Source organism: Bubalus kerabau, chromosome 1 (genome assembly GCF_029407905.1).
Source record: "Bubalus kerabau isolate K-KA32 ecotype Philippines breed swamp buffalo chromosome 1, PCC_UOA_SB_1v2, whole genome shotgun sequence".
Classification (NCBI taxonomy): domain Eukaryota; kingdom Metazoa; phylum Chordata; class Mammalia; order Artiodactyla; family Bovidae; genus Bubalus; species Bubalus kerabau.
Genome location: NC_073624.1, coordinates 47445496 through 47473144, shown reverse-complemented (window position 1 = coordinate 47473144; position 27649 = coordinate 47445496). Strand labels below are relative to the sequence as shown.

The 27649-nt window shown below is 49.0% G+C and overlaps 1 protein-coding gene across 1 annotated transcript; it reads right to left on the bottom strand.

Moving 5' to 3' along the window:
- Positions 1-13684: 13684 nt before the first annotated feature.
- LOC129647105 (apolipoprotein L3-like) lies at positions 13685-27227 on the bottom strand. The gene is made up of 5 exons (XM_055574278.1): positions 27108-27227; positions 20091-20131; positions 19788-19896; positions 18458-18569; positions 13685-16190 (listed from the first exon to the last, which is right to left on the bottom strand). The coding sequence occupies exons 3-5, from the start codon at positions 19816-19818 to the stop codon at positions 15254-15256; spliced, it is 1080 nt and encodes a 359-aa protein (XP_055430253.1). The 5' UTR covers positions 19819-19896; positions 20091-20131; positions 27108-27227; the 3' UTR covers positions 13685-15253.
- Positions 27228-27649: the final 422 nt, after the last annotated feature.

Genomic DNA, 27649 nt, shown 5'->3' with positions numbered 1-27649 from the left:
AGTCTGGACTAGACCCTGAGTCTTTCTGATGCAAATCACATGTGTGTGATGACTATGCTCTACTCCTTATATATACAAAAAGATTTATTTGTGGATATATGTTCATTGGTAAATGACTCTTCCTTCCAAAATGATGTCTTGTTCCATATCAAGTCTCTCCTTGATAAAGTTCCTGGTGATACGGCTCGCATAGCCCAGGTCTTCCTTGCTTCTGCAAGAGCCTTTTTCCCCACAAGGGCCTGGAGTCCCACCAGCCCTGCCCCAATTCCTGTATCCCTGCTCTCAGTGGCTGAGACCCCTGCAGCTGTTCTGTCCTCCTTGCTTTCCCCTCCTGAATATTGGACTTGATGGAGTTTCTAATCCTTTATGTAAATAATAGTGCAAAGAATATTCTCCTTGTGTAAAACTTCACCTACATCTGAGACTGTATCCTTAAGCTATATCTAGAAGTAGAATTAAGATCAGATGACATCAACACCTAAAAAATTTCCATACCTAGAGCCACCATGCTATGCAAAGAAACTGTAGCAATTTATGTTCGCACTTATAATATATGAGGGTGTCCATCCTTTCAGATATACCCATTCTCAGTGGTCTTTCTTTAAAAAAATTCAGATCTTTATAATTAAATCATTTATTTTGGCTCTGCATGTGATTATCTTGCCATGGGAGATGAGGAAGGAAAGCAAGTGTTGATGATGTTTAGCTACTCTTTTTAAGAAAGCAAAAGAGCTTCTATCAACTACTCCTCCTGAGACTTGACTGAAATGATGGTAAAGGTATATATAGGTATAATACCATCTACTGATAAGAGTGCCTGGTTTCTGTGGTGTAATGGTTATCACGTTCACCTAACACGCAAAAGGTCCCCAGTTCAAAAACAAGTGGAAACAGCTTCACTTGGGCTTCCCTTGTGGCTCAGTTGGTAAAGAATCCACCTGCCATTCAGGAGACGTGGGTTCTATCCCTGGGTTGGGAAGATCCCCTGGAGAAGGGAACGGCTACCCACTCCAGTATTCTGGCCTGGAGAATTCCATGGACTGTGTAATCCAAGGGATCACCAAGAGTCGGACATGACTGAGCAACTTTCACTTTCACTGATAAGAGCAACTGGTGTTTGTGATCGTTGCTCTGCATTGGTATCGGCTCTGAAACTTTACCAATGGTACCTCATATGTTCTTCCATTAGCTTTTGAGATGTGTACCATTGTATCCTCATTTACAAATAAGGAAGCTGACACATAGATGTTAGCTGACTTACCTAAGGTCAGAAGGCTTGCCCTTGGTACACTGGTTCCACCCCACTCATGAGCTCAAGAACCCATAGTCTGCCTCTCCTCCCTCTGCTGCTAATAAAAACAAGCATGGGAGCAACAGGAGAGCAGAGTCTTTAACAAATGTCTGAAGACTCACTGGATGGAGAAGTGATAACTGAGTAAAGAGGAGTGCAGTAGAGGGAGAGAAACAGGGAGCGTTCACAGGAGAGAAGAACGGTCTGCTGGGCAGAGCCCCAGAGGGAGCAAGATGAGAGGGAGGCCGAGGGGAGAGCAGGGGACAAGCCCACCTCTTCCACATCCCATCCATATTCACAGCAGCCTTCACCCTTCACCAGACTTTTAGAAAGTTACTCAAAATGAGATGCAGGAAAAAAAAAAATAGATTACATGTATGTTTAATTATGGAGGAAAGTAAAGGATACCCACAAGAGAGGTAGACGTGGGATCCAGGAGTCAGGAACATCAACCCCGTGGGAAGGGAATCCTAGGATCCCAGCTGGGCATGCAGCAGACCTAGAGAGAAACCTGTCCAGAATGGGATAAGAAGTCCAGAGTCTGTGGGGACAGGAGACTCGGTATCACATGAGGCACCGATGGAAAGAAATGGAGGAAATGCTGAAGATAAACAGTGAAAGGGGTGTAAATGAAGCCAATTAGAAACATTAGGAATAACTAAAGCTCAGGAGGAGAAGGGGACGACAGAGGATGAGATGGTTGGATGGCATCACCGACTCAAAGGACATGAGTTTGGGTAGGCTCTGGGAGCTGGTGATGGACAGGGAGTCCTGGCGTGCTACAGTTCTTGGGGTCGCAAAGAGTCAGACATGACTGAGTGACTGAACTGAACTGAAGTGAACTGCTGAAAAGCATGTGCAGCTATATGGTACAAGTTAGCTCTTAAAAAATGTATTATAATATCACAAAAAAATGTAAATACTTTTGTTTGATTTTTTAAAAATCTAAAATAAATATATCTATGTCCAAGTCCTTTGGAGACTGTTTTAAAAGTGAAGTAATATTAATATATATAATATGATATAACTCATAGGTGTATTATAACTCACAGGTGTATTAACTCACAGGTTTATTAGTGATTCAAAAATCTTAGTTTTATTTCATTTATAGTCTTTATAAAATAACCTTTATCTTAATAAAATAACCTTTATCTTTTAAAAGGAAACAGGGTATTTAAATATGTGAAGTAAATGTACTTGTTAATATAAAAATTAAACTACAGTTCTAGAACTTGGGAGCCGAAGCACTGAAGGGAGGAGAAGCATTAATATCTCAGTTTACAAAGCTGGGAATCAAGAAATAGTAGGTCCAGTCGAGAGCATAAGAAACGAAGATGTAAATAAAGTGCTTACAAGTACAAAGCTTCGTAACAGAGGATATACAATTAGTGGAATAATGATAAAAGGCGAAGAAGGGGAAAGGTATAATAGAAAGTATAATAATAAATGAAATCCTTATTTTTCCTAATAAGAAGTAAATCAGATCAGTTCAGATCAGATCAGATCAGTTGTTCAGTCGTGTCTGACTCTGCGACCCCATGAATCGCAGCATGCCAGGCCTCCCTGTCCCTCACCAACTTCCTGAGTTCACCCAGACTCATGTCCATCGAGTCAGTGATGCCATCCAGCCATCTCATCCTCTGTCATCCCCTTCTCCTCCTGCCCCCAATCCCTCCCAGCATGAGTCTTTTCCAATGAGTCAACTCTTCGCATGAGGAGGCCAAAGTACTGGAGTTTCAGCTTTAGCATCATTTCTTCCAAAGAAATCCCAGGGCTGATCTCCTTCAGAATGGACTGGTTGGATCTCCTTGCAGTCCAAGGGACTCTCAAGAGTCTTCTCCAACACCACAGTCAAAAGCATCAATTCTTCGGCACTCAGCCTTCTTCATAGTCCAACTCTCACATCCATACATGACCACAGGAAAAACCATAGCCTTGACTAGACGAAGCTTTGTTGGCAAAGTAATGTCTCTGCTTTTGAATATGCTATCTAGGTTGGTCATAACTTTCCTTCCAAGGAGTAAGCATCTAAGAAGTAAATAAATACTATCAAATTTAAGTCAAGAAAAAGCAAAATGCAATACTTACCACTTATTAGCTATTGTGGTTGATGACTTTCCACTTTACACCAGGCACCTTCCCAATTGCTTGGTATGAATTCACTTCCTTTTAGTTCTCACAATGATCCTATAAGAAGGGAAACTGAAGCTCGGAGAGGTGAAGCAATTAACTCAAAGCACACAGCTAGTGCTAGAGCCAGACTCCAAGTCCAGGTTCCTGTCTCCTGGGCACACATTCTCACACTATTGCAGCTCCCAATGTAATAATATCATTTAAAGACATTGATTAACTATCTAAAGAAGAAGGTTTTCCTTGGCAAGGAATGAGCAGAATGCTCTGTACAAATTGATGTGTTCTAACCATATGCACTTTTAGGACTGGATTGTTTTAACTCTAAAACAGCAGAAGTCACTTTATAGCAGTCAGTAACCCACAGGAATGGGGTGGTTTCTAGTGCCACCACCTTAAAGATGATGAAAGAAGCTGAATTAAATGCCAACAAGAAATGTGTGCCTCCTGCTGTGACAACTGTCAGTTAGGAGACATGTCATGTTGATGAAACGTAGTTCTCTAGAAAAGGAGGCATGAAAACAGGGTTAAACCAGAATAATGAGAGTGAACTGTGCTGTGTCTGGCAGCATCTTGCCCACCCACATGTGCAGCCATGGGCTTCCATCCACTCAAAGGAAGGAAGACCCTTGCAGGGGAGGTGAATTCCAGAGACTGGCATCTGGGCTCCTGCAAAGACAAGGATGCTCTTGAAGATGATCAGAGAAGTGGTCATAAGGGAGCACCCACATATACTAATAACAATAAAAGAGAATGATTGCTATGAATGTTTCATTGAGACAGGCTGAGTCTGTGAAAGGCCATGAGTTCATAATAATATTCAAAGGAGAGAACTTTAGAAAAGTGTGGCCAAAAAGAGAGAGACAAAGGTTAAAAACAATGCTAGTGGTTATGCAGGAGACGCAAGATGAAAGAGACATGGGATCGATGCCTGGGCAGGGAGGATCCCCTGGAGAAAGAAATGCTTGTCCACTCCAGTATCTTGCCTGGGAAATCTCATGGACAGAGGAGCTGGGAGGGCTATAGTCCATGAGGCTGCAAAGAGTTGGACACACCTGAGCTGGTATCTTTCTTTTGTTTCTATGGTGCAATGAAGAGTAAATGAAATGGGAAATATTTTGTTGTTAATTGAATTTAATAATAAGAGGAGTCTTGAAGTCTATAGGTATATTCCTTTCTGTTTATTTACATGAATGTTTATAAAGGATTGAGAAAGAAAGAACCCCTGACATCCAGAGGCTGGCCTGGTGTCACAATAGGGTACTGCTCTTCTCCCGTTGGATGTAAAGGCTCTCACAGAACTCCAGCCTCACACAGGGTCACCCTGAGAGCAGGAGCGAAGGAGACAGCAAACACCCATCACTGCGCCCCCCAACACCATGCCCCCTCGCCTGGCTGAAAAGCAGGACTGCTCCTTCTTACCAATCACACCTTCAGCCTCGCTCTGCTCTCCCCTCTCCATAGATGAGGTACTGAGAGCCCGTTGGTAGTGCTGCCTCCCATTCTCTGCAGCTCCCAATCTAGAGCAGCCCCATTTCCTTAGAGCTTCCCCTAAATACCCTCACCAAGCTCCAAGCCTAGAATCTTTCTTTCTGCACCTTCCTCTGCGATGTTCACAGCTCTCCCTCAAGAAGAGTAACCATCACCTCATTTTTAGGGAGTGTGTCTGGTGGTGAAGGCTGGAGGCACCGTCATGTGGATGGGAGAGAAGTCACAAAAGCAGGCCCTCCTTTAAGTAGATGGAAGAGGAGAGCTGGCGGGCTCCCTGCCCCTTTTCTGCCCCAAAGCTGCAGGACTCCAGGAGCCAGGTCAGCCTATTGAAATCATGAAACATGAGAACAGAGTCAAGTAGAAAGAAGAGGAGGCTCAGGCAGAAAGGCTGACTCCTGGATGATGACAAACAATTGTAAATGCGTTGAACACTGGACTCATCCTTCCGTCCTTCCCTCCCATTCTTGGCCTCTTCCTGACCCTCGTGTGGGGCCTCAGATGGGTGTGGATGCTGATAGTGCTTCCAATGCTGGATTCCTATCCAGGGCTTCCTCCTCTGTTAGCCTCTGATTGGTCCCTTTCAGAAGGCTGTTGGTGGGAGATGGGAGGGCCCTGGAGAAGCCTGGCCCTGCCCAGCTGCATGGCCAGTCATGCATCCCTCCCCTCCTCGTGGGCAGACAGATTCTCCCCAACCATCTCCCTCCTGTGCCTGCAGTCACCCTCCCTGGGAAGGGAAAGGGGCGTTAAGAAAGTCCCTGGCCGAGCACCCGGACCCGCCCGACTGCCCCAGCTCCTGTCTTCCTCACACTCTCTGTCTCCACAGGGCCTGCTGCACGAGACTGGCACCTCACTTGGCACAAGCTGCCCCTCCCCACGACATGTGCTTCCCCACTGGCCTCTCCGCGTGATGGGGTTCTTGTCCCTGGAGGTCCAGCTCCAAGCCTCCCTCTGCCACCTTCCCCCAGTTGCTCTCCAGTTTCTCTTGAAGGCTGCACTTTCCTGGTCGTGGTCCCTTTGTGCTCAGTTTCTCCAGGTCTGAGAACCTTCCCGCATCATCAGGGGCCCTGTCTCTGCTGCTCCTCCAGTCCAGGGCCTCTGGGCACCCTCCACCCTCCTGGGCACAGCCTGTTCAAAATATGAGGGGTGGGACCCCTTATGGGGACATGAAACAAGCAGCTTCTCGATGACACAGCACAACCCCAGTTCCCCTGTTAAAATTAGAAAGATAGAGAGGGGAGAAGGGGAGAGAGAGGAAGAGAATGGAGAAGAAACTAAAGATCCTAATCAATCAATCTTTCAAAAGGATCCAACGTACACCAGAGAGAAAAAACTGAAGGGGCTGAAGGAAGCATTAAAAAGAACATTGATTTGAGAAAGCCTTTCTAAATATACACATTCCACAAGTTATAATGGAAATTCTGACCTACAGGACTCTTAGAAATAAAAATTGCCAAGGATCCCATAAACCAGGTCAGAAAAAACATCTGCATCCACAGGGAAAAGTGGAAATCAGCTTTTAAAAACTTAGTAAGAGAATAGAACAAACAATTCCACAGGAGGTAGCTTGCCCAGGGTCACACAGTTCTCTGTGGGGAGAGAGGAGGCCAAGACCACACCTTTGCACATGGGTACGAGGGTCAGTGGGAATGTGGTTTTAATACCCCAACATTTCTAGGGTTGTCTCTGCCGGTAAAAAACATAGATGTAAGCTCATGCCCCTCCTGTTACACTGTAGAGTTTGGCTTTTTATTTTAACATTGCAACACCAGGATGTATGTGGACTTTGTGCAGTGAGCCCTTCTCACTTCTTCCAGCAGCACCACCTTCCCCACACAGGACCTCCAATCACCCACATCCTGAGCAGAGGGCCTGACAAACACAGGAAGCCAACGCCCTTCGACACCCCGCTTGGTGTCCTGTCCCTCTCCAGGCCGCAGTGTCCCCCAGGGCCTGGCACTGAACTTGGCTTTCAGAGGTAGGGTTTTTCAACAAACCTTGATTCCTTGTAACTGAAAAAAATCCCCTTTCTCCCATCAGCCCCAGCCTAGCACCCTGGGGACAGCTTCAAGATGGCCAGGCCATAGAAGCGCAGGCTCTGACTCCCCTGTCCTCCTCCACCCACTCTGCTGCCTCCAATTTCCCAAAGTACTAAGCACACCCAACACCCGCCTTCCTTCTGGGGTCGATGCTCATGTCTCAGGAGTCCACATCCTGAGCTGAACCCACCTGAGCAGCTGTGGCCCTCCCTCTGCTCTGTTTAGGGGCCCTTGGCTGGGAGGAAGCCCTCAGACACACCTGCCTCCACATCCAGGCTCTGCCCCTGCTTAACCTGCTGCCTCGGCCATGACCTCGCCTCTCTGAGATTCCAGTTCCCATCTTCTGTCAACTAGTGACATCATCGTTTCTCAGACATTCATCCTGAGGATGGGGAGATGGGCAGGGTCCCTCCCCTCTGCTTACCCAGGGGTTTTCCTCTGGCTGAGTGTGAACAAGATCCAGACGTTCTCAGCTGTGCAGATGCAGCCGCCAGCTGTGCATCTCTGCAATGACCACACACACCCTCTGTGCCTAGATATACTCTGGGAAGCAACAGTGAAAGCAAAACCCTCACTTGTTAGTGGTTCAAGTCAAACAAACACCCTGCCCACCAGACCTGCCCTGGGACTATTTCCACCTCCTTAGAGAAAGAAGCCCAGTCCTGAAATTCCACGTCCTTCTTGACACAGTCCACTGAGTCTCAGGCTCCATGAAGGAAGACTTGCCACCAACACACCATGAGTCCCTTGGCAAATCACTCCCCACCCTCTGATTCCATCTTCTCACCCCTCCAACCCCACACTCACCAGCCTGCCTGCCTCGTTCACCTTCTTGCCACCAGCATGAGGTACAATCCTGGGACAGCCCAGCTGCTCAGTGCATACTGGTCACACTCTGCTGCTGAGCGCCACATCCAGGTGGCTTCTAGGATTCACTCACACTTCTAGGTTCTTCTGCCAGGGACACCTGCTGCATCCAACCGGGAGAAATGCTTTCTGCAAAGCCCAAATCGGGCATCACCTCCTCTGAGAAGGCCTCTGTGACCTCACCTGTAGAGGCCACAGTTTCCTATTCTGCTCCCATGGTACCTAGAAGAGGGGCCTAAGGCCACCCCTTAGCCACTCTGTCCATGACCTTCCCCCCATCCCTTTTGATCAGATCCCTCTAGACTTAGCCCTGCTGGCAGGGACAGAACTAGTGCCTTTAGTCCCAATGACCCACATGAGGAGGCCCAGCCTTGGTGGTACTGCCATAAGGTGGATGCAGAAGTTCGTGGGAAGGGCTGAGAGCACGCTGCCCTTTTCTACCTTGGCTTATCTCCACCCAACAACAGATTTTTTTTTCTCTCCAAATGGAAGACTTTTATCAGAAAACCAGTGTCCTGGCGACTCAGGGAAGTCTGCAATGGAGCGCTGGCCCTGTCTCCGTTTGGTTCCTGAGTAAAGAGCCTCTGTAGACGGGGGCAGAGCATGTGGCAGGTGCTGTGCTCGCACCGTCCACACCTTTCCTATTGAATCTCACTCAGCTCTAGGAGTGCAGGCTCCGTTTCACAGATGAAGAAATGTAGGTCAAGTTCCCACAGTCTGAGAGCCCTGCAGCTGGACTGCTGGTAAACTTCTCGGTTTGCCTCAAGCAGAAGTGGCTGCAGTGGACCTGGATGCACCATGGAGGCCCGCCTGCCCTTCCCTCAGGGCTGCTTCACCCCAGGAAATGTCCCTGGGCCATTATGGTCCCCTCCCCCCAGGTTTTGAGGGAGTGACAGGAGATTATTCCATGAGGATAGCCAACCATAGTTTGTTTTTAAAGCCACTGTTATGTATCTGATGTGTTTTGCAGGTAAGGGAGCTGAGAGGAGGGGAGAGGTAGGGGTGCTCTTCCAGGAACTCAGGGACTTGTGTTTGGTGGGAGAGTGTCAGCAACTCACATCCTGCAAACATCCATTTGACATTCTGTCCCAGTGCTCAGAGCTCAGGCCAGGACACAAGCCCCAGAGCCCAGACACAGAGGAGTCAAGGGGCAAACGGGCAGCTGCCCTGCCCACTGACCTGCACAAGTCTGCCTCTGACTCCACAGGAGCTGCTGGAGCTCGAGGATGCCTCTTTCCCAGAGCTCGGGGTCCTCTGGGGACAGCCAGATCTAGGTGTCACCCCTACAGAAGGGACACAGGGAGAAACAGTGGGAGGCAGGAGCTTTCCTGGAGGGAAAATCCAAGCACAGTCATCCCTCCCGCCAGCTTACTTTAAACCTCAGGCAGAAATTCAGGGGCAGGGAAAGCCTTGTGGGCCTCCCCGGGGGAAAACTGCCAGCATGAGGGTGCCCAGGCCCCACTTCCTAAGTGCCCTCCACCACAGGCTAGCTAGGGACTCCAAGCCAGGATCAGGCTGGGTGGGCTGGGTGTCCCAGGACTCACTTCCCGGCCAGGTAGCCCCTGCATCAGGCCTGGAAGCCAATGATGACATCGGTGATCTTCAGGTCCCGCTCCTCCTCCAGGTTGGCTAGCACGCTAGCCTGGAAGAAAACCTTGCTCTGGCCATGCAGTACAGGTTGCTCTCGATCTCCAGGACCTTGATGTAGAAGAGGAGAGCTGGCCGCTGATCACATGCCACCCCATCCACCACGGAGTCCTAGAGAAAGACCAAGGCCCTGGATCGGTCTTAACGCTCTGCGCACAGACTTCTCCTGGTGCAGGGAAAGCGCGGTGGAGGGACACCAGGAAGGGGGCACGTGGGGGCCAGCACGGGACAGGTAAGGAGTCAGACTTACAGAGAAACACAGAACCTGGGCCCTGAAGGGATTTACCTGCTGACATCTCTGCCCCGTGCATTACTAACAAAGGTGGCAGTGGATATCGGGGCTATGGTACATTACCCTAGGTAATGAGAGAAAGAGTGTTTCTTTAAACAGGTAGTATAAAGTCTAGAGGGGCTTCAACATACTTAGAAACCTCAGGAGCGAAGCAGGGGAAGCCAAGACAGGGGGGCCAGGTGCAGGATGGCGTGCAAGGGCCACAAGTGGCTTGGGACCAGTGCTGTGACAGGGCAAGTCTCTCATCAACAACTGTCATTGATGAAGAGGCTGGGCCCAGACTGGGTGTAACCCAGCGTCCAAGTGTAACCAATTGTTAGCTACTCTGTGCAAGCAACACAATTTGCTGAGAAGAACCAGCTTTCATCTAAACCAGGACCTCCACAGACTGAGGACATCCCTGTTCAATTAGGTCCACACCCTGGGATCCAGCCTTGGGGGCTGTGCACCAGGTGGTGTGAACATGCGCTCATAGGTGGCCTTGGCCACACCTCGATGGTGAAGTCAGCCTGCAGGGACACCCGGGGCCGGGAGCGGTGGGGGGATGGGTCAGATACAGGGAGCCTTTAAGCGCTCATTCCCTTTATCCCAACAATGTCATCTGCAGGGCCCACCCCCAGAAAAACAGCCTCAAAGATGAGGGGGAAACTTCATACACAAATAAGTTCACTGCAGTGTCATTTAAACGGAAGGAAGTTGCAAGAGCCTAAATTCCAACAATATGGTCAGAGCGAACTTAGACATTTGCAAAGTGTTAGCCACTCCGTACTCTTGCCTGGAAAACCCCATAGATGGAGGAGCCTGGTAGGCTGCAGTCCGTGGGGTGGCGAAGAGTCATACACGACTGAGCGACTTCACTTTCACTTTTCACTTTCATGCATTGGAGAAGGAAATGGCAACCCACTCCAGTGTTCTTGCCTGGAGAATCCCAGGGTTGGGGAGCCTGGCAGGCTGCCGTCTATGGGGTCGCACAGAGTCGGACACGACTGAAGCAACTTAGCAGCAGCAACAGCAGCAGTCATTCAGTTGTGTTCAAGTCTTTGTGAAGCCATGGACTGTAGCTCGCAAGATTCCTCTGTCCATGAAATTCTCCAGGCAAGAATCCAGGAGTGGGTTGCCATTCCCTTCTCCAGGAAGTCTTCCTGACCCAGGGATATGAACTCGGGTCTCCCACATTGCAAGCAGATTCATTAGGGTCAGGCTACCAGGCAAAGACCTTTTTAAAATATAGGGATGAACTGAAGTATGTACAGAAGAAACGACAAGATTTTTGAGGTTTGCTTCTAAAAACATAGCTGCACTGTAGGGAGATGGCCAATAACCTTACTGGGTGAACTATTTCACTTCTCTATGTTTTACCCCATTTTCTGAATCTGAACCGTTAGTTGTAGTGTTTTCATAATGAAATATACAGCTTCTTTAATTATCAGGTTAAAGAGTGGTTGGGCATAACACGTCTGCTGTCTTTCAAAAACAATGTCCCTATCTTTGGAGGGAGGGCTCTGCCCAGACTCAGCGGTCATCACCGGTATGAGGTCCAGGACAGCACCCTTTGAAAAAGAACAACTTAATATGACCTTCCAGGCATTTTTGAGAGATGGGAGCAGGATCTTAAAGATGTCCGGCACCAAGGCATGAGAGAAACATGAAATTGTCCACAGAGGCTCTGCCTGGAGGCACTCAGCCCCTGGGTGGCAGGCACATGTTTGCAGCATACATCGCTGCCCACCTCTCCCCACAGGGGACAGGACAGCAGGTGGGGACAGACAGCTGCATGGTCTGGGCTCCCAGAGGGGTGCGTACTCTGCACTGGGCCCAGGATGAGCTGTGTCACAGAAACACCACATGCTTGCTTCACTTCCTCCTGGAACAGAACACCCTGCGTTCTCCCGACCAATCAGCTCAACATGGATCAGGGAGAAGGCTCAAGGCACCAAGAAGGCCCACCCAGGATGGCCCTCCCCAGGCAGGGGCCTCAGCCACTCTCCTGGTCCCTGGGCCCTGCTTCCTCCTGCTCTCCATTGGGGTGACAAGCACCTGCTCTCAGAGGTGCAGTGAGGTCCTGATTAGGACCCAGGTGACAGTGCTGACACAGCGATGGCCCAGCCCACGCTGCACAGGGGAGAATTTCCCGCAGGAGAGAGGAACAGGGAGTGGGATCCCAGTGAAGACTGGTATCAGGAGAGCAATGTTCCTGGGGTCGGGGTTTCACTGCACCTCCCTGTTGCCTGCACATATATGATATACATGCAGAAGACTGAGAAAGGAGCCCGATGGACCAGGAGATGCTCTGGCATTGCACTGGGGCCCTTCACCCTTGACATCACTGCAAGATGCAGCAGGTGGAGGGGATTCGTGTTTGTCTCCAGCTGGGGAAGTGGGCGGTGCACTTACTGTCGTGTGTGGGGTGATTGGACCCAGAACAGCGTGAGGAGAGTCATGTCTGTTGGTCTGGGAAGAGGGCACATGTGCATCCAGGAAGCACTCAATCTGGAGCCTCTCTACCTGAGACTTTCCCCCAGGGTTCAGGTCCCCATTACTCATTCATCTTCCCCATCCTTCAGCCTGACCTATTGGTCCAAGAATATAGTCCTCAGACCCAAGCTCCTCTGTCTCCTGGGAACCTGACACTGAGATGCCAGGGCCTTGGACCTAAGCTCCCTGCTGGAAGGGGCCTCTGGGGATAGAATGTGAGCTCCTGCAGGGGGACCTGTCCTACTTTCTGTCCTTTCTGAATTGTGCAAGTTTGGGGGCTTCTTTCCATCCTCTGACCTGGCCTGCATCCCTCCAGTGCACGCTCTTCTGTGCTCAGTTAGCCAAACTCAGTTTCTGTATTCAGAACCACAGGGGTCTCACCTGACACAGGGGTCACTGTGGAATTGCATCATCTGCACATTGAGCTGAATGGGGTCCAGCTCTAAGGGTTCATGGGGACGTGGGGATGGACACTGAATGCTTCTGTATCCAGTGCCTGGAACCCTGCCCAGGAGAAGTCTGTGCAGGATTTGAATTCCCCAGGAACTTACAAAGAATTAAAGAAGGAATGAAACTCATGATTCGGGGATCAGACAGATGCTGGCCATGACTGCTGACATCTTCAGGAAGGAATGGAAGGGCCGATTGAAGTCTCAGGGAAACACAGGCTGAGAGGGAGTCAGAGGCACTGAGGAAAGTCTTCTGAGGGAGATTTGGACAAAAGTGTGGAGAAGGCTCTGCAGCACGTGGGGATGGACTTAGGAGACGTCCTGGAATCATTTCCAGGTTCCAGGTCTCTGGCTTCCTGCCCTGGGCTCCAGGTTTGGGAGCCAGTTAGGAGCTCACATGCTCCACACATGGAAACACAGAGAGTTGGTGCCCCATGGAGCAGGCCCGTGGAGGTAAGAGCAACACCCAGATGCTCCCCTTTCCTCCCTGGAGACGAGGAGCATGAGGCATCCCATGAAGGCTCCTCAGAAGATCCAGTCAGGTGCAATCCCAGATGGGTGACCAGATCAGAACATGGCCTTGGATGGACTTTCCCTTCCTTCCTGCCCACTTTCCACAGCCCTCAGTCCTGCCCCTGGTGATGGAGTGGGCCTGGCAACCATCTCTGCCCTTGGGAGACCACAGGCTCCAGCAGGCTAGGCTGCAGGGAGGCTTTCAGCATCTGTGCTCAGAGTCATGGGCAGCCGTGGAGGAGGTGAAGTAGGTAGGGCTAAGATAATATTCTTAAAGTCATTCTAGCCCCGGTGGGGAATAGACAGGTGAGGCGGGGCACTGCCCCAAGGTAGACATAAGAAGACTGTTCTGGAAGCTCGTGCAGTAGTCCTGGCGAAACGTGAAGGCAGCCTGGGAGAGGCGTGTGCTGTCTCTCCCTGCCCCTCTGTTTACGGCTGACCCCCAACTCACACCTGCACACAAGCCCTCTGCTCTCAGTCACCCTCAGGTGCCCCGTGTCCATCCTGGTCCCCGGGGCTGGAGGAGGAGCATCCCCGTGCTCAGCCCAAGTCAGACGACACGGGCTCCCCCGGGCGTCCCATTGGGCCTGGGTGTTCCAAGGTCTGAGGGAAACGACTGGCTGGGAGCCCAGTGGGCAGGGAGGAGGAGCCATGGAGGACGTGCTCCCTGAGACTCTGCGAGACAGGCTCACGGGGAAGGACCTCAGGCATCTGGACCCAGGTGAGCCCATCAGTCAACACAAGGAAGCCTCAGTGAATCAGTGCTATTTATTGAAATAAAGTCTAGAGAACACAAGGTGAGGAGATCCGGTGTTAGTCGTCAGTTGTGTCAGGCTCTTCTTGACCTTATGGACTGTAGCCTGCCAGACTCTTTTCTCCATGGACTATTTCCAGGCAAAAATATTGGAGTGGATTGCCATTTCCTTCTCCAGGGATCTTCCCAACCCAGGAATCGAACACACGTCTCCTGTATTGGCAGGGGGATTCTTTACCACTGAGTCACCTGGGAAGCCCGTGGAAAAGCATGGAGTTTCCTTAAAAAACTAAATATAGAGTTATCGTATGAGTCAGCACTTCTGGAAACGACAAAAGCTCTAATTCAAAAAGTAACACGCACTCCAATGTTCATAGCAGCACTATTTATAATAGCATGGAAGCAACCTAAGTGTCCATCAACAGAGAAAAAAGATGCGAAATAACTGGAATAGTACCCAGCCATAAGAGAATAAAATAATGCTGTTTTCAGCTGCTTGGATTGACATAGAGATTATTATAAATGAATTAAATCAGTCAGAGCAAGACAAATATTATATGATCTCAATTATATGTTGAATCCAAAAAGGAGCACAAATGAACTTATCTACAAAACAGAAACAGACTCACAGACAAAGAAAACAAACTTTTGGTACAAAATAGGAAAGGAAAGAAAGGGTAAATAGGAATATGTGATTAACAGGTACACATCACCCTACATAAAATAGATGAACAATAAGGATTTACTGTATAGCACACAAAACCGCATGTATAATCAATACATTTGGCTGTACAGCAGAAACCCACACAACACTGTAAGTCAACTACACTTCGAAAAAAACAAACAAACAAAAGAAGTCCCTGCCTAATTAATAAAAACCTGCTGGAATCAAAGGTGAGCTGATGCTGGAGTCATAGGGCTAGAGAACACTACCAGGGGAAGACTCTTCTCGCTGGGACATCACACCCTGAGGAGGGCGATAGAGGAGCCCTGGCTACTTCTCCTGGATCCCAACACTCCTCACTCTGACTTTCTCTCATTTTCAACCCTTTTGTATTCCTGGCCTTCCACAGCTAGTTCCACCTGCCTTTGCCTTTATTCTACCCCCAGTGTGTTCTTTAGTCCAAAATAAGTGGTTTATCTCCTCCCCTCACTCTTTAGCCCCCCTTCTCCCTTAGTCTTAGCTCCAGGCTCTTACTTTGCCCTCATCTGCCTCCTGCATCCATCCCTCCCTTGCTGTGCTCAGCTCCAGAAATGCCAAATTCCTAATACCCAGGACCATCAATGCTGTCTCCCTCCTTTAATCCTCTAACAAGCTGCCTCTGAGACACCCAGAAAATGTTCCAGGTCCTGCACTCCTCTGGGGTTGATGGAATCGAGCCCTCCTGCCAGATTCTCATGGATCTCAGTGACAAACTCCAGTGTGCTTTCCAACTCCTGGGCCTTCTGCCTCAGCTTTTCAGCTGACTCTGCCTTTGCTCCATCATGTAAATGTATTGACTCTTTGACCAGGAAGCCCACATCTATCACAAGGCCAATACTTGACATGACTATGCCAGCGATACGGGCTCCTTTGGCCATTGTAAAAGCCATGCCGCCAAAAGTTTTTGGCACCTGAAAGCTGCCACGAATGAAGGTTTTCCCATTGGTTATGAAGAACTTGACTTGGGCTGTTAAGGCAGGGCTGCCTTTGATCACCTTGATGAATTGGCCGATATTCCCAATGATTTTTAGGAAATAGATGAATAATTTCTTTGCAAGATTAATATGAACTTTCCTTTCATTGAGTATATCCTCGATTACCTTCCATCTCTCCCTGTGACTGGACAGCAGTTGAATGGTTTTGGTTTCTGCTGACGACGTGTTTACTTTTTCCACGATAATGGTGGACACATTGGTCACAGTAGCCGCTATGCCCAGCCCTAACCCAGTGGCGAAGAGAGGCAGAGTGGCCCCCATTGTCAGAGGTGCCAGAGCCAGGCCAACGATGCTCAGGATGCCAGACACAGCGCCAGTGGAGTGGGCCACCACATTGGAAATCGTGCAGTCCTTGTGTACCTTGTCAACGTTGTCTGCAAAAGCATGGATCTTTTCTGTGGCTTTCTTCAGGTCCTGTTTCATCACAGCAATCTCCTCCAAAAGCCTCTTTCCATCCAGCTGGTCTTGTTGGAGTGTGTCTGGGTCATTTACACTCAAGTTTGTTTTCAGCCTGTTCAGATACTCATATACTGCATTTGCCTCCTCCCTGTAATAATGAAGGTCAAGGAATTAAGACAGTTTGTTTGTCTGTAAAAACAGGCTGGGAAGGTTGTATTCTGTTTTATTGGAGCAGAAAACCCTTCACTCGTGGACCTTAGTGTGTAGTGAGGAGCCAATCTGCTCCTAGCCCTAGATTCTGGGGAGTCGTCTCTAAGCCCCTAGAATATTCTGGCTGATAGGAGTGTCCTCATCTCCTTGGGCCTTTGGCCACTGGACAAACAGAAAAGGTGACTTTCGTGATGGGGCCTCTGGGTCACGTGGTATCAGTTCTGACCTCTGGAGGAGCTGGACTCCAGGGCATTAGTCTGACTGCCGGGAGGAGCTGGAGACCACAAGTTAGGATAGTTTGTTTTTAAGTGGGTGAGATTCCCTGGCAGACAGAGCCCTGTGTGTCCTGCCACACACTGAATCCAAGGCTGGAAAGCATCCTGAGGACACGGAAGCTTTGTGTGTGGAACCCGCCTAGACTTGCCCCGTGGCTGAAACTGCATCCTTTCCCGTAATAAACCATAACCGGGATGACGACATCTTCAGTGAGCTCGGAGAATCCTTCTAGGGAATTCTCAAACCCGATGGTGATTATGGGAACCCCCTAACGTGCTACTGGTGTTAAATGTAAGGACAGTCCTGGGGACTGTGTGCTCAGATTTTGCAGGTTGGCTAACTCTGCATACTTATAAAAAAAAAAACAAACCCACCAAAAGTCAGAGCTAGAAGGCACCTTAAAGATCATTTTGCCTGGCATCTGCTCTCTTCCAAGGCTTGTGCCCTTGATCTTTCCATTGAATAGTCACTGGGTCCATCCACTTCCCCACCTGACAGGGAAGCAGGAGATGTGCTGTGAGCCCTGGTTCCCTGGGACTCTCCAGCTCACCTCACTGACTCCTGACCCATCACCCAGCATCCTTGGCCTCTCGGATGTTGCATGTCAGCTGGTAAGCGTGCCTGCACCCCAAGGCCATGTGCACCTTTATAGACCCTCTCCAAGACTCGAGAGACTCGAGGAATCACGCATCTGAATTGTTAGTCCTGAAGAGACCGGCACTTGCACAGCTGGTGGTGGAACTGTTCTCCTCCTCAGTGGGGATGCATGAGGCTCCTCAGAATCCCTCAAATGACATGCAATCGCAGCCACTCACTGTGACCCTGGAGGGCTCACTGAGCCACACTGCTTTCCCACTGTCAGGGCCGCTCCACGTGGACTAGAAGAGGGTCCCAGATGGAGAGAGAACCCAGGTCCCAGGCAGGGTGTGGAGGACATGATCACCCAGGGCCCTCTAGCCCACATGAGGGGATCCCATCAGGGAAGAAAGAAATGTCCCCCCTCCCGCTCCCGGAAACTCTGCTAGGGTCACAGACCCTTCACTTCTGTGTCCTCGGGGCCCACTCTCCTCACTCTAGTTCTGGTCCTGTTGCCCAACCCTGCCTACTCGTCCTCCAATCTGGACCCTCTGCTCTACCCTGACCCTGGGTCTCACCCTGGTCTAGGCCTCCCTGGGCCTTTGGACGAGATGATTGCATTTGCTTCCCCACCTCTGACCTGCAGTTCATCTGAGGCCATCACCATAGTCTATCAGATAGAATTGCTATTCCCACTGGACACACAGATCTGGGGCTCCAAGACATAAGCCCAGAGCCCCACAGCTGGGCAGGACTAGAGCCAGGACCCCACCAGCTCCACCCAGTTCCTCTCTCGCCTCTCTGTCATATGGACCAGCTGGATCTTGCAGGGTTGGTACAGTTCCTAAGTCGGGGAAGACTCTAGTCAGAATCCCCGGCAACACAAAAGGATGTTGGAAGGATTTACCGACTTGATCAAAAGTGAGCCCTGCTTTGTCCTCCTCTCTAGGAAAAAGATCTTTGGTCCCTATCTCTTCCCAAGAAGTTTTTTTTTAAGTTAATATTAATTGAGCACCTACTCTGGGTCAGCCATCATGCAAAGCACCTTGCATGCATGATCTCAGTTGTCTGCACAATAAAACTGAACAGATGAAGAAACTAAGGCAGAGAGTAGTTCAGTCACACATCCAAGGTCACATAACCTGCCCCTGTAGCAGGTTTCATCTCTTCACCACACGAGGCCATTCACTGCCACCAAATGCCATAAAGGAAACACTGCTATTGGGATCTTGAGAAGGAACATCCTTGACTCCAACTACAGGATGCTGCCTGGAGGAGGTGTCCCTGCCAGGAGGAACCTAGCCTGGGGCAGAGGGATCTGAGTCACATTCTTGGTAAACCCATGCATGTTACCTGGGTATATTGGCCTTAACCACAAATATCTTCCAGTTTCGGAGTAAGACCGTCAGTTTCTTTTCTGTGACCGGGGAATGTTCAACAACAACTTGAAAAACAGTTTCACTCTCTAGGTGAAAAAAAAAAAAGAATAAAATTAGAAGAATTTGTGGTGGAATATAAATGGCATTCAGTAGCTTGCTCCTTGGAAGAAAAAGTTATGACCAACCTAGATAGCATATTCAAAAGCTGAGATATTACTTTGCCAACAAAGGTCTGTCTAGTCAAAGCCATGGTTTTCCAGTAGTCATATATGGACGTGAGAGTTGGACTATAAAGAAAGCTGAGCACCAAAGAATTGATGCTTTTGAACTATAGTATCGGAGAAGACTCTTGAGAGTCCCTTGGACAGCAAGGAGATCCAACCAGTCCATCCTAAAGGAAATCAGTCCTGATTATTCACTGGAAGTGTTGATGCTGAGGCTGAAACTCCAATGCTTTGGCTACCTGATGCGAAGTACTGACTCATTTGAAAAGACCCTAACGGTGGGAAAGATTGAAGGTGGGAGGAGAAGGGGAAAACAGAGGATGAGATGGACATGAGTTTGAGTAAACTCTGTGAGTTGGTGATGGACAGTGAGGCCTGACATGCTACAGTCCATGGGTTGCAAAGATTGGACACGACTGAGCGCCTGAACTGAACTGAACTGAAAGGGTTTAAGGTCCATCTTCCTGACCAAAGGTCCCTGGTATTATGGGTGGAACATATGTGTCCCCTCTGCCCCAGTTCATATGTTAAAGCTCTGACCACCCCTCCCTGAGGACTGAGGTGGCACAGTCCTGACCTGAGTTCAATTCAGGGTCCCCTAACCCTTGTGGAGTGGCTGAGGTGGAGGGGGTGGCAGGGCAAGAACTGAAGGAAACAGCCTCTGTGGTGACACCCCAGGGTCTGGGAGCACAAGGAGGCTTGGAGCAAGGGAGAGGGCAGGAGAAGCTCCAGGGATGTTGTGGGACCTCCCCTCCTTCTCCCGCCTGACCTTGGGGATCCCTATCAGCTGTCCCCCTCACCGCGGGCTGTCTTGGCCTCACTTCTGAGTCCCTTGCTGGATGGCAGTGGAGGAGGAAGTAGACACCGTGCTCTGGTGCCCTGAGGAGAGGGCTGGGATTGAGGCTGTACGGATAGAACCTCGAACACAGGGGGCTCCCCTGGCCTCTCTGGAGGACTCCGGAATGCTTAGCCACCCCCTTCTTGGTTTTTGATTCCTTTGTGGGTTGTCTCAGCCTGGAGGCACCACCCTCAATTCTGGATCACAAGTGGAAACCAGCCAGACAAGAGACAGCTGACTACCTGAGCAGTAAAAGAGGTCTATCGAGACCATGATGGCAGCAGCAGGGTCTCGGGGATGTCCCTTCGGCTCACCGGTCCAAGTCAGGCTGGAAGGAGGTGTGGCTTCACCCTTGGGGAAGAGAAAACAGACTGCGGGCTAGATCACGGGCTAGATCACGAGTGACCAGCGGCTGCAGGGAACAGCGAGGGGGAGGCCTCTGGTGGGTTCCCCTGGGACGGCCACCAATGCCATCAGGGACTTGACCCTCTGCGTTTCCCTGTCCCCTGGGCTCTGCTGGCTGTTAGTAAAGAAAAGTCACTCACCTCCTACAGCTCCTTCCAAGCTGAGTCAGAGTCCTGCTCTCCTGTTGGGGCACAGGGAGAAGGTAATCAGACAGGAGACAGCCATCTGTGAGGTTATAGGAGCAGTAAAACCAGAGACAGAACACATAGAAAGGAGCATAGAAAGGAATACTCTGGGAACTATGTGAGGTCGGGACACCTGTGTCACTAATTGGTAGTAACTACTATTGATTCAGTGTCTGTGATGTGCAGGCTCCTGAAACTCACCTAAACATGGGTCAGCCCAAGACTTCATGCTGGTGCCAGAGTCTGGACTTGAACCCAAGTCTTTCTGATTCAAATAGCAGGTTAATGATAACTATGCTGTACTCTCAACAATATACAAACATACTTACCTGGGGATATATGTTAATTGGTAAATGACTCTTTTTATTCCAAAATGATGTCTTGCTCCCTGTGCCTGAATCTCTGCCTTGATAAAGTTTCTGGTGCTGCAGCTCCCACAGCCCACATCCTCCTTCCTTCTCCACAAGCCTTTCTCCCACAAGCCCCCTCCCTGCAGCCCTGCCCTGGGCAGCTGAGGACCTGGATGGTGCCCAGTCCTCTCTGCGGTCCTCCCCTGACTGTTGCACTTTGGGGTGTTTCTAATTGTCTGTGTAAATAATAGTGTAAAGAACACTCTTCTTGTATGAAACTTTGCCTGTACTTGAGACTGTGTCCTTAAGCTGTTTCTGGAAGTAGAATGATTTGGTCAGGGCTCTAAACATTTTAAATATTTTCATACCTAGAGTCACTCTGTTGTGCCAAAAAATTGCACCAATTGATTACAGTTATATTCATATATGACGGTGTCAATTCTTTTAATCTTGCCAATTCTCAGAAGTTTCTACTTCAAAACAGATCTTTATTGAGAGACAATTTTTTAATTCTGTTTGGGATTACATTGTCTTGGTAGATGATGGAAGAAAGCAAATGTTGATTACATTCAGCAGTATTGTAAGAAGACAAAAGTGCATTTATCAGCTCCTCCTCCTGAGACCTGACCGAAATGATAGGAAACATGCTTACAGTTGTAATAATGGCTACTGATAGGAGGCGTCTCTGTGCTTGTGGTCTTCGTTCTGTACTGATAGTTGATCTAAGACTTCACTGAATATAATTTGGATCATTCCAGTAACCCTTGAGATATGTACACCAACTCCCCTCCTTTTTGCATAGATGTTATGTGACTTGCCCAAGGTCAGAAATCTTGTCCATGACAGACTAGGTTTCAACCCACTTACTGGGCTCAAGAGCCCATATCTCGCCTCTCAGTGCTCTGCTGCTAATATAAAGCCAGGAATGTGGGCAACAGGAGCCCAGAGTCTTCAGCAATAGTTTGAAGACTGAGTGGATGAAGAAGTGACTGCTGAATAAAGAGGAGTGGAGGAAAGAAATGGAGAGAAGGTGTACAGGCGAGAGGAATGCTTGCTTAGAGCAAAATGAGAGTGACACAGAAGGAGAAAGCAGGGGATAGTCCCAGCAACCCGCATCCCATCACATATTCACCCAACTCCACACCAGACGGAGGAATATCTTAATTCAGAGACTCCAGAAAAAATATTTCTGTATTCTGGAATTTAGGGGTCCTCAGGCAAGCACTCTACCGGGCAGTTTACCAGTCAACTCTACTCCCTCTTAAATATGAATGGGTCATCCAGGATTAGATACATGGAAACGATGACAATGTGGAAAAGATGACTTAGACTAACAGATGAGAAATGACACCAGAAGAGATGGTTGGACAATTCTGAAGGAAGAAAATAATTTTTAAAACTTGAACCCAGGTCGTTAAGTCAATTAGAAAGGATTTTTATTCATAAAATGAGATGCACTGAGAAGTGGGAAAAATTGAAACAGACAAAAAAAAATCTTGGAAATTAATAAGTGTTTACCAAATAAGTCTAAAAAAGATTGGAAAAGAAGGTCAAAAAAAGCTTCTAGAAATTCTTTTAAAATGACAGAAGAAATGGAGCTAAATGGAGAATAGAAACGCTGCTATTCACAATCGTTCCTTAGCAAGTTACTTGAGAGTGAGATGCAAAGGGAAAGAAATGTGTGTGTGTGTGTGTGTGTGTGATGATGCAAAGGATAACCAAGAGAAAGAAATATTCCTGAATGTGATCCAGGAATCAGGAACATCAACCCAGAGAGAAGGGAATCCAAGGATCACACTTGGCACACGGAAGATCTAGAGAGAAACCAGTTCAGAATGGGGTAAAAAGTCCAGAGTCTGTGGGGACAGGGGACTCGGTATCATATGAGGCACTTGTGCAAAGAAATGGAGGAAATTTGAAGATAGACAGTGCAAGGGGTGAAAACAAAGGCAATTCGAAACATCAGAAAAAACTGAAGCTATGCCAAAATGTATGTGCAAATACATAGTATTAATACAAGTTACTCAAGAGAAAATATTTAAAACATCACAAAAATGTAAATTCTCTTCTTTGACTTTTAACTTTTAGAGCAAAGCATTTAAATATGAGAACTTAATTTATTTGCTGTCAATCAATATAAACATTAAATCACACTTCTAGAAGTTGGGAGCTGAAGCACTGAAGGGAGAAAGAGAAGGTCTCATTTTACACAGTGGGGAATCAAGAAACACCAGTTGAACCTGAGGGCCTAAGAAACAATGGCACAAATAAAGTGCATATAACCACAAAGTTTTCTAAGAGAAGATGTAAGATTAGTGATATAATGATATTAGGAGAAGTAAGGGATGGATATAAGAAAAAGTATAAGAATAACTGAAAACATTATCTTCCCTGGTAAGAAGTAAGTAAAGAGTATCAGACTTTTTAAATTAGGAAAAGAAAAATATGATACTTAATGTTTATTAGCTATTGTGGTTGACGACTTCCCACTTTGCACCAGGCAGCATTCTAAGTGCTTCTCAAGCATTCACTTATTTTTACTTCTCTCAATGACCCTGTAAGTAAGGATGTTATCTAAGAATATTGCTTAATTAACTAAAGAAAAAGCAAACAACTGAAAGTGATTTTTACTACGAACGGTGTGCAGAACCCTCTGTATAAACGGATTTGTTTTAAACATATGCATTTAGCATTTTGGATGTTTTTAATTTTATAAAAGCAGAAGTCACTTCATAGTAGTTAGTAACCCATGAGAATGGGTTGATTTCTGGCGCCACCACATAAACTGGTGGAAGCAATTGGATTGAGAGACAATAAGAAGTAAGCCGACACCCGATGTGACAACTGTCAGGGCGGCAGACATGTGTGTGATGATGAAGCCAAGCTCTCAGGAAAAGAGGGATGACCATACACGTGAACCGGGACAATCACAGTGCCCTGTGGCCTTAAACAGATCCATCATCTAGCAGCACCTTGCCCACAAACACGTGCACCCATGGGCTTCTGCCCACTCAAAGGAAGCGAGACTCCTTGAAGGGGAGGTCCGTTCCACAGGTCGGCATCTATATCCACAGGTTGGCAACTATACACCCCCAAAGGCAAAGATTCTCTCGGAAATGTTCAGAGCAGCATTTAGAAGGGGCACCCACATAAAATGAGCTTCCCTGGTGGCTCAGATGGTAAAGAATCTGCTTGCAGTGTGAGAGACCTGGGTTCGAGCCCTGGGAAGATCCCCTGGAGAAGGAATGGCTACCCACTCCAGTATTCCGGTCTAGAGAATTCCATGGACAGAGGAGTCAGGCTCCTCTGACAGGCCATGGGATCACAAAGAGTCAGACCCGACTGAGCAACTTTAATGTAACTCACATATAATAATGCTGCTGATGATGGAAAGTGAATACTATGATCATGTTTCATTGGGCCAAGTTGAGTCTGAGAAAGGCCATGAGTTCATAACAATTCAATGAGAAGAGTTTATATCAAGTGTGGCTAAGAAGGGAGACATAAAGCTTACAAAAGGTAGCTATGCTGCAAAGAGGAGTAAGTGTAGTGGGAAATATTTCACTGTTTATTGAATTTAATAATAAGAGGAGTCTTAAAATCAATGGATATATTCCCTTTTGTCTATTTACGTGACCATTATAAAGGACTGAGAAGGAAAGAATACCCCTGACATCCCAAGGCTGGCCTGGTATCACAATAGGGTGATGCTCTTCTCCCGTTGGATGTAAAGGCTCTCACAGAACTCCAGCCTCACACAGGGTCACCCTGAGAGCAGGCGCAAAGGAGACAGCAAACACCCATCACTGCGTCCCATCAACACCACACCCCCTCCCTTGGATGAAAAGTATGACTGCTCCTTCTTTACCAGTCACACCTTTATGCTCACTCTGGTCTCCCCTCTCCATAGATGAGTTACCAAGACTCCCATTGATAGAAGTGCCCCTCATTTTCTGTGTCACCTAAGCTAGAGTGGACCCATTTCCTTAGTGAGTGAGAGAAAGTCTCTCAGTCATGTTCAACTCTTTGCAACCCCACGGACTATAGAGTCCATGGCATTCTCTAGGCCAGAGTACTGCAGTGGGTAGCCTTTCCCTTCTCCAGGGAATCTTTCCAACCCGGGAATCAAACTGGGGTCTCCTGCATTGCAGGCAGATTCTTTACCAACTGATCTATCAGGGAAGCCCCCATTTCCTTACAGCCTCCCCCAAATCCCCTCACCTGAGCTCCCATCCTAGAATCTTTCTATCACCTTCTCTCTGTGATGCCTGGGGTTGTCCGTCAGGAAGAGTAACTTGTTCACTAGGGAGTGTGCCTGATGGTGGAGGCTGGAGGCACTGTTTATGTGCATGGGAGAGAATTCACACAGGCAGGTCTACCTTGAAGCAGGTGGGAGAAGAGAGCTGGCTGGTCCTGCGCCACCCTCTCTGCCTGGAAGCTGCATGACCCAGGAGCCAGGGCAGCCAAATGACATCATGAAACACGAGGACCAAGAGCCAAGGCAGAGAGAAGAGGAGGGCTTGGGCAGAAAGGGCTGGATCCTGGGTGATGCCAAAACTTTGTAAATGCATCTGAACCCTCGACCTCATCCTTCCATCCTTCCCTCCCATTCTTGGCCTGGTCCTGACCCTTGTCTGGGGCCTCAGATGGGTGTGGATGCTGATAGTGCTTCCTCTGCCGGATTCCTATCCAGGGCTTCCTCCTCTGTGAGCCTCTGATTGGTCCCTTTCTGGAAAGGCTGTTGGTGGAGAGGGGAGGACCCTGGAGAAGCCTGTCCCTGCCCAGCTGCATGGCCAGTCATGCATCCCTTCCCTCCTTGTGGGCAGACAGATTCTCCCCAACCATCTCCCTCCTGTGCCTGCAGTCACCCTCCCTGGGAAAGGAAAGGGGCGTTAAGAAAGTCCCTGGCTGAGCACCTGGACCCTCCCGACTGCCCCAGCTCCTGTCTTCCTCATATTCTCTGTATCCACAGGGCCTGCTGCTCGAGACTGACACCTCACTTGGCACAGGCTGCCCCTCCCCACGACATGTGCTTCCCCACTGGCCTCACCGCCTGATGGGGTACTTGTCCCTGGCGGCCCAGCTCCAAGCCTCCCTCTGCCACCTTCCCCCAGTTGCTCTCCAGCTCCTCTTGAAGGCCGCACTTTCCTGGTCATGGTCCCTTTTTGCTCAGTTTCTCCAGGTCTGAGAACCCTCCCGCATCATCAGGGGCCCTGTCTCTTCTCTGCTGCTCCTCCTGTCCAGGGCCTCTGGACACCCTCCTCCCTCCTGGGCGCAGCCTGGCCAAAATATGAGGGGTGGGACCCCTTATGGGGACATGAAACAAGCAGCCTCTCGGTGACACAGCACAACCCCAGTTCCCCCTGTTAAAATTAGAAAGGGAGGGAGGGGAGAAGGGGAGAAAGAGGAAGAGAATGGAGAAGAAACTAAAGATCCTAATCAATCAATCTTTCAAATGGATCCAATGTGCACCAGAGAGAAGAAACTGAAGGGACTGAAGGAAGCATTAAAAATAACATTGATTTGAGAAAACCTTTCTAAATACACACATTCCACAAGATATAATGGAAATTCTGACCTACTGAACTCTTGGAAATTAAAATTGCCAAGGATCCCATAAACCAGGTCAGAAAAAACATCTGCACCCACAGAGAAAATGGAAATCAGCTTTAAAAAACTTAGTAAGAGAATAGAACAAACAATTCCCCAGAAGGTAGCTTGCCCAGAGTCACACAGCTCGCTGTGGGCAGAGAGGAGGCCAAGTCCAGGCCTTTGGACATGGGTGCAAGGGCAGGGTGGGAATGTGGTTTTAATTCCCCAACGTTTCTAGGGTTGTCTCTGCCGGTAAAAAACATAGATCTAAGCTCATGCCCCTCCTGTTATACTGATGTGTGTAGAGTTCGGCTTTTTATCTTAACATTGCAACAGCGGGATGTATGTGGACCTTGTGCAGTGAGCCCTTCTCACATCTTCCAGCAGCGCCACCTTCCCCACACAGGACCTCCCATCACCCACATCCTGAGCAGAGGGCCTGGCAAACACAGGAAGCCAACGCCCTTTGACTCCCCACTTGGTTTCCTGTCTATTTCCAGGCCGCAATGTCCCCCAGGGCCTGGCACTGAGCCTGGCTCTCAGAGGCAAGGTTTTTCAACAAACCTTGATTCCTTGTAACTGAAAAAAATCCCCTTTCCCCCATCAGCCCCAGCCTAGCACCCTGGGGACAGCTTTAAGGTGGCCAGGCCATAGGAGGGGAGGCGCTGACTCCCTTGTCCTCCTCTACCCTCTCTGCTTCCTCCAATTTCCCAAAGTACTAAGCACACCCAACACCCACCTTCCTTCTGGGGTCGCCGCTCATGTCTCAGGAGTCCACACCCTGAGCTGAGCCCACCTGAGCAGCTGTGGCCCTCCCTCTGCTCTGTTTAGGGGCCCTCGGCTGGGAGGAAGTCCTCAGACACACCTGCCTCCACATCCAGGCTCTGCCCCTGCTTAACCTGCTGCCTCGGCCATGACCTCACCTCTCTGCGCTTCCAGTTTCCATCTTCTGTCAACTAGTGACATCATTGTTTCTCAGACATTCATCCTGAGGATGGGGAGATGGGCAGGGTCCCTCCCCTCTGCTTACCCAGGGGTTTTCCTCTGGCTGAGTGTGAACAAGATCCAGACGTTCTCAGCTGTGCAGATGCAGCCGCCAGCTGTGCATCTCTGCAATGACCACACACACCCTCTGTGCCTAGATATACTCTGGGAAGCAAAAGTGAAAGCAAAACCCTCACTTGTTAGTGGTTCAAGTCAAACAAACACTCTGCCCACCAGGCCCCGCCCTGGGACTATTTCCACCTCCTTATAGAAAGAAGCCCAGTCCTGACATTCCACATCCTTCTTGACACAGTCCACTCGGTCTCAGGTCCATGAACAAAGACCTGCCACCAACACACCGTGAGTCCCTTGGCAAATCACTCCCCACCCTCTGATTCCATCTTCTCACCCCTCCAACCCCACACTCACCAGCCTGCCTGCCTCGTTCACCTTCGTGCCACCAGCATGAGGTACAGTCCTGGAACAGCCCAGCTGCTCAGTGCATACTGCTCACACTCTGCTGCTGAGGGCCAGGTCCAGGTGGCTTCTAGGATTCACTCACACTTCTAGGTTCTTCTGCCAGGGAAA